Source organism: Aegilops tauschii, chromosome 3 (assembly GCF_002575655.3).
Source record: "Aegilops tauschii subsp. strangulata cultivar AL8/78 chromosome 3, Aet v6.0, whole genome shotgun sequence".
NCBI classification, from domain to species: Eukaryota; Viridiplantae; Streptophyta; class Magnoliopsida; order Poales; family Poaceae; genus Aegilops; species Aegilops tauschii.
The window spans coordinates 12,364,162-12,380,723 of NC_053037.3; the positions used below are offsets into that span (position 1 = coordinate 12,364,162).

Below are 16,562 nucleotides of genomic sequence, written 5' to 3' on the forward strand. Positions count from 1 at the left end.
TCCGCCAAGGCACGACGGCCAGACCCGTTTCTCGGGGTCGCCGGACGTGGGCTTGTTTGCGCCGTCCACACCGCGCCCCGCGGCCGTCATCGACCTCAACGTCACGCCTGGGTCCAGCAGCGGCGCCCGGCCGTCCGTCGAGATGCAAAGAAAGCAGGCACGGGCACCGTTCACGGGCACCATGCCGGCCCCCCGCGTCTTGTTTGACGGAATGCCAACCCCAACGCCAACGGTCGACGACCCCTTCTACAACCAGTACATGGAGGACGTGATCTTCGAGGGTGGGCATGGCCGTGCCTACGACCCCGAGGAGACCCAAAGTCAGGATGGCCGCGCCCAGTACGTCCCCGATGAAGAGGCCGACGACCGTGCTGACTACAACCATGGTGACTCGTGGCATGAAGACGATGACATCTATGTCGAAGGTGATGGTGATGAAGAAGAAGAAGAAGAAGAAGAAGAAGGCAATGACGTTGATATTAGTGGCGCGCCATTGTTCATCGACGAGCTCACCCAAAGAGCGGAAGCACAAAAGAAGAGGAAGAGCATTCGCACGGGTTCATATACACAAGATGAGGACAAGTTGATTTGCCAAGCTTGGATGGAGATTAGCCAAGATCCGAGGACCGGCGCGCAACAAAAGGGCATTGTTTTTTGGACGAGAGTCCATAAAACATTCCATGAAAGGAAGATGTTTGAGCCCTACCAAATTACAAGCAACCGTGGCATCGGCTCGATTCAAAAGAGATGGTTGTTCATCCAACAAGAGTGCAACAAGTATTGCGCCGCATTTGAGAGCGTTGAAGCACGGCCCGTGAGTGGTCTCGGCGTTGGGGACATGGTATGCTCTCCTCTTCCTAGCCCTTTTCTTGCTACGGCCATGAGACTTCGGCCGTGTATATGTTTGCATGTTCACTTGTTGTTGATCATGCATGTGGTGTAGGTATTTCAATCTTTGGAGGCATTCAAGGCCCGGCACAATGACAAGCCATTCACTCTTACACATTGTTGGACGATCATCAACAATTGCCCTAAGTTCAAGGACCAATACCGTGAACTACAAAGGAAGAGAGGCAAGAAGACGGCCAAGTTCGCCGGAGGTGGAGATGGCGAGGCGTTGAAGAGGCCGAGGGGCAAGACCAACTCCAAGGTTGACGACATACGTGATGCCTCATCCATGGCCTTGCATGAGACTTTGCATGGCATGATGTCCCAAAAGGATGTGAGGGACGAGAAGAAGCGGCAAAGCAAGGACGAGCAAATGAAGCAATACCTAGACCTTCAAAGACAGAAGCTTGAGATGGAGGAGGCGGCCAAGCGGAGGAAGATCGACATGGAGAAGACGGCCTGGCAAAGGCAGCTCGACATGGAGGAGGCGGCCCGGCAAAGGCAGCTCGACATCGAGGCCGACATCGTCAAGGCCAGACAGAGGCAGCTCGACATCGAGGCCACCAATGCCGCCACCAAAGCGAAGGAGGTGGCCCTTGCGATCATGAGCGTGGACTTGTCGAAGATGAGCGAGAAGACGAGGGCCTGGTTCGAGGCCAGGCAGAAGGAGATGCTCGACGCCGAAGGCCTGAACTAGGTCGTCCGATCGGCGTCGGCCGTTCTTTTTTGGAGGCTGGCATGGGTGCCGCCCGCCCGCTGGGCCGCTGGCAGTGTGTCGGCGAGAAAAACATTCATTTTGGAGGCCGACTGTGTTGCCGGCGAGGACAACTGATGGACGCCGCTGGACTAGGGCTTGGCATTTGAAACGTTACTTTTAGTTTTTTAAATAGACGCGGACGGGATGGGGCAAATGGATGCGGCCGCGCGCTGGGCGCACGGCCACCGCATCCCAGGACACGCCCGGACATGACCCCAAATCTTACCCAAACGGACAGAATCCGGACAAAATGGACGTTCGTTTGGAGTCGCCCGGTGGAGTTGGCCTCACTTGCGCCTGCCCTGCTGCCAAACTCTGTTCCTCCCTGCCTGCTTGTGTGTTCATGCATGCAAAGCTATAGCAGCTCACTCGCTGCGCCCCACACACACCACAGTGAGGAGTGAAGGGCAGCGAGCGAGCAAGCAAGCTGTGCCCGTGTTGCCACTTGCTACTGTTACGATTTGCTCAAAATAAATTTGTTGCCACTGTTGCGAGGCCGACATGTGGGCCCACGTTAGTGATCCGTCGACCTGGTACAAATGTGGTGATTTTCTGCGGTAATGTTAGAAATATGATGTCAGGATGTCAGCTTTTTTAACCATGACAAATCGAACGTTTTTCATGTTAATTATAGTTGTCAACATGATGACAGTACAGGCCAAGGATTTGCCATGCTTGGTAAAGAAACCTGCCATCCCTGCGACACCTATAATTGCCATGAAAAACACTCTATCTGCCATGGTAAAAAAAGAATCCGACATTCGATTTGTAGCTAGTCCATTTTCTATTGCTTGACTCCAATGACATAAAAGACGGCACATTCTGTGTTAAGACTGTTTTTCCTATTAATCTCTAGTGGGTTAGTTTGAGAAAGGATAATGGTGTTTTTTTAGGTTTACAGATAAACATAATAGTAACTTCTACTTTCCTTGTGATTTTTGCATTTTTAGTATGTTGGACTCAGCACCCTAGCAGTACTAGAAGGCATCAAGGCTGTGTGGTGTGGTGTGTTGTGGGCCTTTGGGCTCTGAAAGTGTAGTTGCTCACCAACTTAACTAGATACTTGAAGACTTTTCTCTAAAAAAAAGATACTTAAAGTCTTCTATATGAATAAAAAAGTGACAACTTTATGGTACCATGAATCTCTCTTCTCCATCCACAACAAAAGAGAAGAGACGATGATAACTGCACATTATTACTGGCTAATTAAACTGTCCCGGACCAATTTGGTTTATCCCACCAACCCTGCCTCAAGCACTGTAAAGTGCCACTCTAAGCATAGCAAGTCCACTTAACACCGTACCCTACTCAACCAATTGGTACACGGCCGGCCAGCCAGCCAGCCGCCCAGCTAGCAGCAGACCATCAAGCTGGTAACATGCCGGGCCTGCAACATGTTCTTCACCGGCCACAGGTGAGTCAGCTACCACTATTGTACTCTACACATGTGTACAACCCACACACCCACGTACGGGTTATTAGTGCGCTGGACCGTGGCGCCCTTCACAATTTTATCATGGTACAACCCTAGTTTTTCCCCACTGCCAGTTCCAAACTCCAAAGCCCATCCCCCACTCGGCCAGCCTCTCCAGACAGCCTCCTGGAGGGACTACAAAAGAAGCGATATTTTTTTCACCACACCATCCTAACAAGAGCGTGCATGTGTGAGAGAGAGATATTTTTTCACCACACTGTCCTAACGAGAGGGTGTGAGACAATGAGGGAGGCCGTGTGTAACCGTGCATGTACCGTGCGGTACAAACCTTGCAGTTTATAAAATTTTACCGGAGCGGTGGGGGCAGCAGGGCAGACAGGGTGAAGGAGGAGGATGGCCCTCGCCCATGTGGGAGGGTCAGTGAGATTATAAGAAGAGTGGGGAGGAAGAAGGGAAGGAGTAGTAGAAGTTAGAACCGAACGACACATTCTTAAATGCAGGGAAGGAGGGGTGGCTTCTTCTCCTCCTCCTCCTCCTCCTGCAACGGTACAAGAGCCAGCGCCAGCGCCAGCAGCGCCATCACTTCCCCACTCCTCCACTAGCCACTGCCCCTCCCTCCCACACAGACACGCTCTCTTCCCCCATCCATCCTCCCTCCTCCCAAAGAGAGCTTGAGCAACAGCTTGGCAACGGTGGTGGCTCAGCAGAGATGACCAAAGATGAGGACTTCAAGCTGGTCAAGATCCAGGTATCCCTCTCTTGGCGCCCTCTGCTTCTGTTTCTTTCCATCTTTCTCTGTAATGTGGTGTGTGGATTTGTGGGGAGCTCGACTGTTCTTGAGAGAGCTGATAAACTGTTCTTGTTTCTTGGGGCTATGCTTGCTTGCTTCGCCTCTTCCTGCAGACCCATGTCCTGAGGGTGAACATACACTGCGACGGCTGCAAGCACAAGGTCAAGAAGCTGCTCCAGAGGATCGAAGGTACACACACGCCCAGCTACTGTCCATCGCCTTCCAATCCAATCCAATCCTCCATGTCTTTTCTGTTGGTTTCTTCTTGCACATGCGCCATTCTAGCGGTCTAAGCTGCAGGTGGTGCTACTTGCTCTTGTTGTTGTTATAGCCCCCACTTTTTTTCTCTTGACACACGCTTTGCTGTAACTGTAAGTATCTCTTCTGCTCTGTTAATAAAGGCCTGAAGCTTTGCTCCTTGCCTGCCCACTTGCATCTGGGCTGAAAGCACCCCCACGAGTCTTGCCAAATGCGCTTACACGACAAGAAATCCCTGCTTTTCATGTGGTCAGGCCATGCCAATTAAATGTTCACACCAAATTGATGTGGTATAAGTAAAGTAGTTATGGATGTTGTGAGTAAATCTGAGCTAATTGATAGTTGGTGAATAGGTCCAAACTCACCCGATGTATGTAGTAGCTGAGGCGACTGCTGTGCCGAATCTCACAAACGGCTGATAAGGAAATGACACACACTGGATGGATGGATGAACGAACCCCACCCGGACTCACTGCACAAACCTACACATCTTGTGATGGTTCATTAGTTATGAGCACTAGTAATTTGTACAGTAATCTTTACCATGGCTCACGAGCAACCTGTGAACTCTCTCCCTCTGCTTCTTGTGTGTCGTTGCAGGCGTCTACTCGGTGGCCATCGATGTGGACAACCACAAGGTCACGGTGACCGGCAGCGTCGACTCGGAGACGCTCATCAGGAAGCTCACCAGAGGGGGCAAGCACGCAGAGCTGTGGTCGCACCAGAAGGGCGGCCACAACAACCAGGGCCACAAGGGCGGCGGCGGCGGCAACCAGCAGAAGCAGCAGCAGCAACACCAGCAGCAGCAGAAGCAGGCTGCCAATGTGAGCAAGGATGGCGGCGGCAAGGGCGGCGGCGGGCAGAAGGAGCAGGGCAAGCTTGGCGGCGGAGTCGGGAGCCTCATGCAGGGCCTCAAGGCCTTCAAGAGCCAGCACAGCAAGCACCAGCTCCCTGAGCTGAGCTCGGACGACGACGATGATGATATGTATGATGATGAGGATGATGAGGACGATGATGAGTTTGACGATGAGTATGAGGACGACCTCCGCTTCCTCGGGGACAAGATGAGCCAGCTTGGCATCCTCAGGCAGCGCGCCGAGGCTGCGGCGGCGATCAACGCCAAGAACAAGAACGGCAGCAATGCCGCCAATGTCGGCGGCAAGAAAGGCGCCCCGGCAGGGAACAACCACCATCAGAACAACCAGAACCAGAAGATGAACATGGGCGCGGCGGCGGGGAATGCCAAGATGGGGAACGGCGCTCAGAAGAACGCTGGCGGCATCGGTGGCCTCATGGGCCTGAACCATGGCCTGGGGGCCGGCGGTGCTGCTCCTGGCATACAGGGCTACACAGGCGGCGGCGGCTTCAGCCACCCGTCCTCCTACGGCGCCGCCGGCTACGGAGGGCTCCAGCAGCAGCAGCAGCAGAACGGCAACCTGATGGCGAGCATGCAGGGGTACCACAACAACCCGGCGCCGGCCGCGGCGATGATGAACAACCTGAGGGGCAACATGATGATGCACCAGCCGCAGGCGCAGCCGCAGATGATGTACCACCGGTCTCCCCAGATCAGCCCCTACACCGCCTACTACAACCCATACAGCTACTACTACCAGCAGCCCGGCGCCGGCGGCGGCTCCTCCGCCTACCACCCCGGCGGCGGCACCGGCGACGTCGAGACCATGTTCAGCGACGAGAACACCAAGGGCTGTGCCATCATGTAGTAGGATTGTAGTTAGCGGTGTCAAGAGTCACAATGTAGAGCTTGGGCGATGAGGAATGGGTAGTGGTGAATGGTGATGCAGTCGTACTATGGTTTTTTTCACTAGTATTTTGCTGCCTTTATGTTTTTTCTCCTGTATCAAGAATGAATGGATCATGGGTGTTGACTTGGGATGATGTGCTGTTTGAAACTGAAAGCAGTGGTGCCACTGTGTGTAATTAGTAGTATTACCTTTGACTGCCTTGTGCTTTGGCCCTGCCCTCTGAGGCCATGTCCAAGCTGTTTATTTAGTGTAATTACCTTTGCTGTGCTGAGTAGTTGTCAGTACCGGGGAGCTGTATCGCTGGCAGAAATTGTCCCACACACCAACACCGTCCTAAGGATGATGATCATCATGGCACATGAGTGAAGCCGGTGAGCTGTGAGCATGCCATGTGAGCAGAGAATAAACATTAGCATGTACTGGTAAATTAAGTACAGGCTACAGAGGGCTGGACTGGGCAATTTTAAGCCACGACGCCGTATCTTATAGTACCATAAACAATTTCTCGGGGCAGTGTTCTGGGTGGCGAAATACTGTCGAGAGAATAGGAGAGCAGTTAATTCCAAGAACCAAGAGGAAGTTGCACACCTGCAACACTGAAGAGCTCATCCAGTTCAGCAACGATTTGTAAGGGAGGAGGGACTCCATTGGGGGCTTCAGAAAAGGCTGTGGCCTGCTAAAAACCAAAGGCGGCCAATTATGATTGAATTTCATGATGAAAGTTTATACTGGAAAAGGTGGTTGAAAATGAATGCGGACATGATTGTAATACGTAGCCCCCTTCATGACCACATTGGTCCCTGACCAAAAATGAATTCTGATCTCCTCAAAGATTTTGTCAGACTACACAGTACAGGGTTCATAATGGCCATCTCCCACCAATACGCGAAATAAAGATCAGTGTTCAGAAAAGCAAATATGAGGTGGTATACAGTGTTATCTGTTTTTCAAGCAGTTGGCCAACTGTGTCCTTTTGAAGTGGTGCACAGTACGCAGTTGAGTGGCCTTTGTAAGAATGTATTAGGGTTCTCGGGAAAGGAAATTGCTCTGTGGACAGATTTGTTTATTCCTCGATCTCTGGGTTAAACTGGAAGTGATGGTGATTATAATAGTGCAAGCACTTACACGGGCGTGCAGCGAACACCCCTAACAGCAAAGATGGTCAACTCAACGCAAGATCCAGATGGGCAGCATATGTACAAATTGTCAAGTGCAGAGCTACCTGCAGGGGAAGAAATTCCGTGAATCACAGTTGGTGCAAGGATAAAGCCTAGCATAGTGGTAACTGTAAGGCAAAAGAACTAGAGGAGGAGAAATTTCATGAACTGCAGTTGCTGATGAAGCAGCAGGGGGTAAAGAAATTTGAACTAAAACCATGACACTTATTTTGGATCGGAGGGAGTATAATTTATCTGAAAAATATGTACATTAACAAGGCCACTGATCCCAAGAACAAGTTAATAAATTCCCAGGCCCGGATTCCCATCTCACCATTTTTTTTTTGTTTGGCGAACCCCCATCTCACCAAACCGATGGTCCTAAAATCAAAATGGCAGAGGACAAAGCCATATGCAGGCACCAAACAAAGCCAAAATCCAGATCACCCACAGCCCCATTTTCCTTTCCATTACAGAGCTAGCGAGAGGCACGAGCCACTTCCCATATTGGTGCCCAACACACTAGCTTTGTGGGAAAGAAGTTTTTTGCCCGAACGGAGAAAAGATCCGTGAAAGATAGGCGCCACCACCCACCATGCACGCTGCTGCTGAGGCTGATATAAAGCTTTCTCGTCATTTCAGTCAACATATTCCCTCACGCTCACGCACACACACACATGTGAGAGTGAGACCCAGGCACAGCAGGCCTCTCATCAACCAGGCAGCAGCGAGAAGAGGGACCAGAAGAGAAAAGGGCGGTGGGCAAAAGCTGGAGCTCGGCTGAGCGAGGGCATGGAGAAAGCCCAGCACAGCACAGTGAATGAATGAACTTGAACGCAAAAGACCATCTTTAGCCTTTAGCAGGCAGCTTTGGTGGTGTCATTAGAGTAGCAGCATAGGTTATTCACTTGCTTTTAGTACAAGGGATTATGATGACAGCGGCATGAAAAGGAGTAACCAATGCTGAGGCTTTGGGGCAGCCGGGACTGCAGAGGGGCATGTCTTTTTTGACCCGAGGTTGCCCCCAGCACAGTGAACTGGTGCTTGCAGCTACCAAGAAAACTTGGCCCCTGCAACATGGACAAAGGAGGCAAAGAGCCATTGGGGTAAGTGATGGCGTTTCTTTCCTGCTATGCAGCACTCACCTCTTGAATAGGCATGCGTGCTGGAGCTTTGCTTCAGAGCTTTTGATAATTGGGTGGTAGCTGTGCATTCATATATTTCTCCCGAAAAAACTAAGTTGAGGAATTTTACTGTGCACCAACATTGTAGTGAGGTGGTTGCATTTCTGGAATTTTGCACGGTTTTCTGTGGTGAAGAGATTCTGCTTCAATTAATCTGACCTAAATGAACTCGCTAACAAACTCAAATTTTCAAGGGAGCTCAGTGAAACCACCTCTAAAAACTAAGGACCAAAACAGAAGGCTTATAACGATAGAAATCTTTTCATAAGAATCCATAAGAAAATCCTGAGTCATGATTGCAGAAGTACTTAACTTATTCAATTGATTAAGGACAACCATCATACCGAAAGCAATCCTAGTACTAAACCAATTAAACAAACCTCCTTGGTTAAAAGTAATGTGTCTTTTCTCACCTAAACCTCATAGATGAATCTTCAGTGCATGTTTTGCCTTTTCTTTCTCTTGTAAAAGTGAAAGATAAAACCAGGTTTCTACCCAAAACAAGCCTGAAAGCTTTAGACAAAGGAGCAATAGGCGTGGAGCCAGCTGAGCATAATACCCATCCAGGAAGCTTCAGAGCAATATGCTTTTCAGGCCCTACTAATAGCATTTGAACAGTTACAGCAGGCTGAAGAATTTAAAAACTGATTCTTCGCTCGTGCTTCCAGATAAGAAGCTTAGCACGCTGAAGCTTATAGTACTGTTTGGGTACAACCAATTAAATATGGAAAGGGCTATAATTGAGGCCAGATGGGTGGATAAAATAAGGTTAACTAGGAGGATGCACGAGCACTTACCTGCATGATTCCACACGAAGCTTCCTTTCCTTTGCTCAATTCCTCTTCCTGAAAGGCGGAACTAAACAAATCCAGGTAAACTCTCAGCATGTTACTCTTCGACAACCCCAATAATCTTCCAGATCAAAATATTCCATTTTTTAATAAATAGATAAATCAAACTTCGACTGTTCTTGTCGATTTCACTAATTAAGTATGGTGAGAAGGTAACTTCTTGTATTCTCATACCATATTTAAGTACTATAGTAGATAGTACAGAGTAAGGGGGCGCCGTACTGAAAGCTCGAAAGTTCAGTCGCCGACAGAATATTAAGCACATCTATAACCAGTCGCCAGCGCGTTTATGAGCACTGTTAGTGTGACAATCAGATCCAGCTAGCAAATAAAAGCAAGCCATGTTGAGCAGCTTTGGACTGTTCTGAGACAAATTCAAAAGTTTTTTAACATGCAAAATGAATCTCTCCAGTGTCCAGCCTATCCAACATGGTGTAGTGGAATGACAACAGTCTTCACAAGGTTAGCATTAGCACGCTAGAATGTGTGCCAGCAGTACTCCAATCAAAGAGGTAACATTCGATCATACTTTAATCGCCTAAAACAGATTATTTGGGGTTTGAACACATCCTAGATAATAAGCAAGTGCATACATGTACCACATAAGAAAATAGCAAGTGTAAATCTATATTTCCTCATCCTAAGCATGTCCACCACTCAATAATACAAAATAAAAGGAAGAAAAGGCAGCCAAAGAAAAATAATGCATCATGCAGAACTCCAATCTAAACAGCGGAATGAGCAGATATGTCATATATAGGAACCATTGTGTAAAGGAAACTGCTAGCTTGTCATGCAATAAGAAGGGAGACAAGTGTTTCAAGCTTCTGATGCTGTAGGAATACAAGTCTGAGTTGCAAAGCCTGACCTCAGTAATCCTTAGCAGTAACACCAGGTTGTCAACAGTAATTAGCACCCTAATATTATTACTGATCAACTCGCACATCGAGCAAGTGTTTCAAAGAAAGTTGGTTAGTTTCCTTAAATGAGAAGTATGCTAGAGCAACAATTTGAGTACTCCCTCCGATCCATATTACTTGTCGCTGCTTTAGCAGAAATTGTACTAAAGCAGCGACAAGTAATATGGATCGGATGGAGTACATCATTTCCACTAGCTACAAGCTATTTACAGTGTAAACGGAGAGAATCACGTCCCAGCTTGCTGAATTAAAATAGACTACTGAAAACAGACCCCATTTGTTCCGCAAACATAACATACATTGAAATGATATGGACAGAGGTACTTTTCTTACTAATTCTGTCATGTTACAGAAGATATTCATCATGGATCACAACACTACAGATAACTTGACCACCATTTGAAGAGCATTCTGGAAGAGAAATACATTACTGTCGACTGTTCTCAGCTCAGCGTTTGTCATTTTTCCTCTTCCTCGATTGTGCTTTCTGCCATTTCTTCTTAGGCACTAACTTACTCTTAGGCTTCAACTTTAACTCCGGAGAAAAATTGAAATTTGGATCTCTCATGCGTGCTTGTATATCCTTGAAGAACTGGATATTGAGCTTCTTTGGTCCGCCCTCCCGCAGCTCTGCATACTCTGGTCCTGAAACAATGTTCTCAAATGCTCCAATCAGGATATCTATATCAGTGACAACATCAAATACGTTAATGTAGCGTCCATCAGGCCCTTTTTTTAACTTCTTGAGAGCATTTTCTACAGCAAGTTTTCTTGCTTGCTTTCCTGGTGAGAGCTCTGGTGGTTCCTTCTCAGCTTTCAACAGCTCAGAGATTGTGCGGTATTTAGGCGTCTCATCAAATTCAAACACCTTGTCTATATATGAATCACTGCGTTCATTGGGATGTGGCTCGGTAGGGATATCATTGTCATCGTCCTCTTCACTGCCACTCCAGAGATTCATATCGTCTTCATCGCTCTCAGGACATATGCTTCTTAACTCATCACTGTCATCACCATCAATGAGGTTAGCATTTTCCTTGGCTTGCTTCTTCACTTTCTTGATTTCCCTTTCCATTTTTGTATCATTCTCTTTCTCCTCATCCTCATCCTCACTGGCAGTCCATAGGCAATCCTCCTCGTCAACATTCTCCTGCCATGCTTTCCTGAACTCTTCATCACCTGGCCTTCTTTTACCAAACAGATCGTAGTGTGATCGATCATCAGCAAAGAACCGTGATCCTGGACAGAGATAAGGCCTTCAGTAAAAAAATCTCTTGCAGGCAAACAATTGTACTCAGAAAGGATTTGGTATAAAAATTATTCATCGATATGATGAATGTCACCGAGTGAACCTTCTATTAAATCATCTACCACTTGGTATGGACAGTAGCACCATAGCAGGCATATTTTCCATACAACAAGTGAAAAAGATATAAAATCTGGAATAGTAGAGAGTAATATCATAAGCATCGACTAAAAAGGATGACAACATTATACTCTCATGACTTTATATGATGAAGATGCATGTTACTTCCCACATAAAAATGATGCAAGTCAGAATATAATTTAGAAGCAATAATATGCACTAAGTGCATCAGGTAAATCCTGGACACAGAAATTTAAGAATACGTCAAGAACACTTGATTGCTGAAAGATCAACTGTGTGATGTCCATTTCAGCAGTAGGTTCTCAGGTTATGCGTTATCCAATTCGTATCTGCAACTTGTTCATCATATTTTTCTCATCAAAATTTCTCAGAAATAAGCACAGTACTGAGTTATCTTCAGATTTATACAGAGACACTGACAGCAAGGGTGTCAGCTTTCAGTATCTCTTTTCAACCTCTATTTATACAGCAGAACCAACAACACAGCAAATTTAGCACGACTATGCCGTAGGGCATGCAGTTTCTACTGCCTAGAGCTCAGACCAATAGGTTTAACTAGATAGATGAACCAACCAGTACAGGTGAATGAAGTGAAATAGCTTACACGACACTAGAACATATCAACGCATATCTGTCAGACTGTCACTAAGCGGTACAGGAATTCATAAAGCTTAGCAGTTGCAGGTGGTGGCTCCACTGCCACAATAAGCCCATGGAGTTCATCTTATAACCAGACGGAGGAGAGTAGACGTTCTATTAGATCATCTACCACTTGGTACCGTAGCACCATTAGCAGGCATATCTCCCATACAACAACTGAAAAAGATATAAAATCACTGGACTTGTACAGATTAACATCATAAGCATTGATTAGAAGGATGGCAAGATAGCACCCTCAAGATGCATATTACTTCCGATATAAAAAAAAACTCTCCTATTCAGCATATAGATTAGAAAATATGATATAAATGAAGTGCCTCAGGTAACTCACAGACACAGAAATTAAAAATGACGTGAAGCCAAATATTTTATGAGTACATTTGATTGCTGAACGATCATCTATGTGATGCCCATTCCAGCACTAGGTTCTCAGGTTATGCGCTATCTTAATTCGCATCTGCAACTTGGTAATCATATTTATCTCATCTGCCTTTCTTGGGAAATAAGCACAGTGTTGAGTTATCTTCAAACCTATACAGATACACTACACTGACAGTATCTCTTCCCAACATACAGAAGAAGCAAGCACACATGGCAAATTTAGCACGCTTGTGGCGTAAGTCGCGCAGTTCCTACATCCTAGAGCTCAGATCAATAGGTTTAACTAGTTAAAACAGCCAGTACAGATTTAACTGGATAGCTTACACAACACTCGAACATATCAACACATATGTGTCTGTCACTACGCGGCAGAGGGAATTCAGAAAGCATTCGCAGTTGCAGGTGGTGGCTCCACTGCCACAACTAGCCCGCCGGATTCATCCTAAAACCAGAGGGACGAGGGGAGGTGGGGTCGACGCACCTTGGGGAGCCCACAGCCGGGGAGGCGGGGCCGGGCTGGGGGTCAGGCGGCGCGTGGCGACGAGGGCCGGCGAGGGATGGGGCGCCGGGCAGCGCGCGGCGAGGCGGAGGTGCGGGAGGAGGTTGCGGGCGAGGAGGCGGCGGGCCATGGGCGGGGCGCGAGGTGGGGTGGCGCTACCGTGAGGCGCCCATGGAGGTCGGAAGGGGAGAAGAAGGCGGTAGCAGAGTGGGCATGGAGGTGGAAATGGGCCTGCTTCGTGATGGATCAAGGCCTGGCATTGCTCAAATGCGACCCAACTCATGAAAATGCCCCTCCCTAAAAAATGGAAATGTCCTATTTTTTTATGGAATGTCCCATTTTTTTGACGGCATGGAAATGTCCCATTACGACCAGGTAAGTGTGCCGCTAAAAAAAAAAGGTAATCCCTCCGTTTCTTTTTACTTCGCATATAAAATTTGGTCAAGGTAAAAAATAAACAAAGTTTGACCAAATTTATATCAAAAAATTATCAGCATCTACAATACTAAAGTTATATGGTATGAGAGTTAATTTCATGATACATCTAATAATATTGATTTCATCTCGTGAATATTGATATTTTTTCCTATAAAGTTAGTCAAACTTTACCAAGTTTGACTTTGACCAAATTTTATATGCAAACTAAAAAGAGATGGAGGGAGTGAGTTCAACGGTTACGGTTTTTTTTTTTGTCTTTTCGGTTTTGCTATATCTTAGTCGCCTGAACATTTCCCTCGTGTCAGTCATTTTTCTTGGTTCATCCCGAACTCGCCAAAGAAGAGCCAACCCCACTATCTATCTTAGGATGAAGCCATTGCCCCACTGTCTATCTTATTAAGGGGAGCCATTGCCCCATTATCTATCTTTAGGGATGGGGGAACAGGGGGTCGCCAGAATTCTTCACTGATGCAGCGGGGCTTAGAGGGATGGTCGGTGCGGCGGCCAACAATGGCAATAGGGGCAGGTTGAGGGGAGGGAGGGCGGGCGGTGATAGCCGCCGGACGCGTGCGACGGAGGCAGGCGGTTAGGGCTGGGTTGGATGGGGCTGCAGGATCAGGGGAGAAGGTGAATGGTGACAGATGGAGGAGGAAGAAGGAGATCTGGATGTTCATCCATGGTCCGACGATTGGTAGTAAAAGTGACTGATGCAAAAGAGAATTCCATACATTTTAGGGATACATGTCCCTTATCTTTTTAGATTAGATGAGCAACTTAAATGAGTGTATGAAACATATGAAGAGTGGCGACATTGTTGCTCCGATCTGATTGCACTCTCTTCCTTGAAATCTTGGCAGTATTTCCTATTGCGGAGAGTGAAGATGTTTTTGAGAAATTTCCTTGTAGTTCTTACTGATAAGAGTTAATTTTTAATTTCTTGGAACAATGATGTGAAGCATTGTACCTATAATGTTTGTTAAATTTGAATAAAGTTACAGGTCATTCTAGAAAAATCAGGTAGAGAATATAAATGATAATGCATCATATCCTTGACATATAGCACACTAAGTTCATTATGTGGTAAGGTCACAACCCTTAGTCCATACGTACCAAAACATCAAAAGAGACAGAAACATCAGGACTGCAATAATAATTAAAAAAAAGTAATGGGCTTGTTCCTTCACACTGTAAAAAAATGTTTGTACTTTCACAACTTCTAGAGTGAAACATGATTTTCAAAATAGAGCCGGCCTAAGTTGTTGATATCTTAGTATCATTTGCATAGCTTAGGCTGCTTATACGGTTGTTTGTAAGAAATAATCAGTACAATAATAATCAAATGAACAACATCACAATATACATTTGAATTCATGCACGTGACAAATGTTGTTTGATACCAATCATAGAGCATGCAAGTGCCATTGGTGAGTACTGACCCCCACCCGGCCACACACAAAAATAAGAAGCGGGTTTACCAATAAATAAGCATCGTCTACCAGAAGATTCTAGAAAAAACTACTTATCGAATACCCATACAAATTCTTCAATTAACTTTGTCCAATCTCGGCAGTATTGTACTCTACAAACTTCTATCAGTTTTTTGCTTGGATTTTTACACACTCTATAAACACCCTACCATGTTTTGTGGATATTTCAAAGACTTGTAATAAACATTGCTATAAATTTACTAAGCAATATTAATATGTATAATTTTTTTGCCACACATTTTTTGTTTGTTCAGTGAGAAATGTGTTTCAATACAATATTTATAGCACAACTTCAACTAAACTAACCAAATAAAACTTTTTGTGACAAAATACAATTCCATGCTAACACAGAATAGAATATTCTGTTAATAATAAACATTAAATATGGACGGAAAACATGCTTCTTAATGATGGGAGTATTACATTGTTAATTCTACTAGTATACTCAAAGCAAAAATTTAGTATAACATAACATATGATCCATCAGTACATCAGTGAAAAGACTACTAATGCAAATTTAAAAAAGTCCAGTATAAATTTTTAAGAACGGGCTCAATTATTTGATCACCTTAGTTCCCTGACAAATCTAGAAATTGTACGTGCACAAACACGTCACCGCGTACCCCTAGCGTTGAGCGCGATACGCTAGACAACGACGCCGAAGGAGTTTTGCCGAGAACGGGATACACAAGACACGCCGGCGAGATCTTTTGAGAATCCGAAACCCCACACGCCCGGGAGGACCCATCAGAGTGTGTGGTGGCTATGGGATACCGTAGATTGACCTGATCGCCCTCAGGGCCTCGAGGTTTTTTGTCCTGCAACAACGAAAAACAATAGAAAGAGAAAATGTGAGAGAGATAAAGACATAAAGGTAAAAGTAGTAGATTTGGTTGACGGTTATGTATTGCTCAAAAGGCCATCATCTCTCATCTGTATGTGAGACGGCTAGATTTCCCGTACAAGAAAATGAATCGAATTTTTGTCTTAATATATAAATCTAACACAACCCGGACAATTGTGTCCAGAATTTCAAGCAGGTCACAAGGAAGTAAACTTGTCTTTTGTAGATGTTGCATACAACCTTGGATTGAGATGATCGAAAAATAAAATTTGTTCATCTAGATGAGACGAAGGACTTTCATATTGTACAGTTTTTCTCGTTTGAAGCCGTCTTGAAGCAGATTTTTGTTGCGCTCTAATAAAGTATGTTTCCGAGATGCATCTGTCTTATCATGACTTTATAGGTTGCAGACGACCTTGGATGAAAATAATTCCGAAAACAAAGTTCTTCCTTTCGAGGAGACAAAAATCCTCTCACGTTGAACATTTTTTTATTTCAGGTGTCTCAATGCCGAAAAATTCCCCATGGATTATATAATTTTTTGGAATAAATCAGGCCGAACCCGGTTGAACCGGGCAACATACTAGCCCCTCTCGGGTTGGGTCTGGTAATACTAGGCTGACAGCTGAGTCTTCTTGGGTATGGCCCGATTACACTAGGCTAAATGCACAAATGATATGTATCACACCTTCAATCGCCCACTGGCATATGAAAGTGGCCAGCCCATTAGGAAGCGCTCACTCGCTTCATCAACTTCTTATCACTTTTGAAAGACTATGCTTTGTTAGCCACCGGAACTTTTTTCGAAAGGTTTCACGGTAGTTTTAAGAAGCTTCCATTCGGTTTTTCTTCCACCACAT

The 16,562-nt window shown here is 46.0% G+C and overlaps 2 protein-coding genes across 2 annotated transcripts; one reads left to right on the forward strand and one right to left on the reverse strand.

Annotated features, from left to right (window-relative positions):
- The first annotated feature begins 3,524 nt into the window (after window positions 1–3,524).
- On the forward strand, window positions 3,525–6,088 carry LOC109764526 (uncharacterized). The gene is made up of 3 exons (XM_020323330.4): window positions 3,525–3,828; window positions 3,984–4,059; window positions 4,729–6,088. The coding sequence occupies exons 1-3, from the start codon at window positions 3,790–3,792 to the stop codon at window positions 5,850–5,852; spliced, it is 1,239 nt and encodes a 412-aa protein (XP_020178919.1). The 5' UTR covers window positions 3,525–3,789; the 3' UTR covers window positions 5,853–6,088.
- A 4,123-nt stretch (window positions 6,089–10,211) lies between these two features.
- Window positions 10,212–13,173, reverse strand: LOC109764536 (uncharacterized). The gene is made up of 2 exons (XM_020323339.4): window positions 12,916–13,173; window positions 10,212–11,245 (listed from the first exon to the last, which is right to left on the reverse strand). Exons 1-2 carry the CDS (start codon window positions 13,061–13,063, stop codon window positions 10,455–10,457), a joined length of 939 nt encoding a protein of 312 aa, XP_020178928.1. The 5' UTR covers window positions 13,064–13,173; the 3' UTR covers window positions 10,212–10,454.
- Window positions 13,174–16,562: the final 3,389 nt, after the last annotated feature.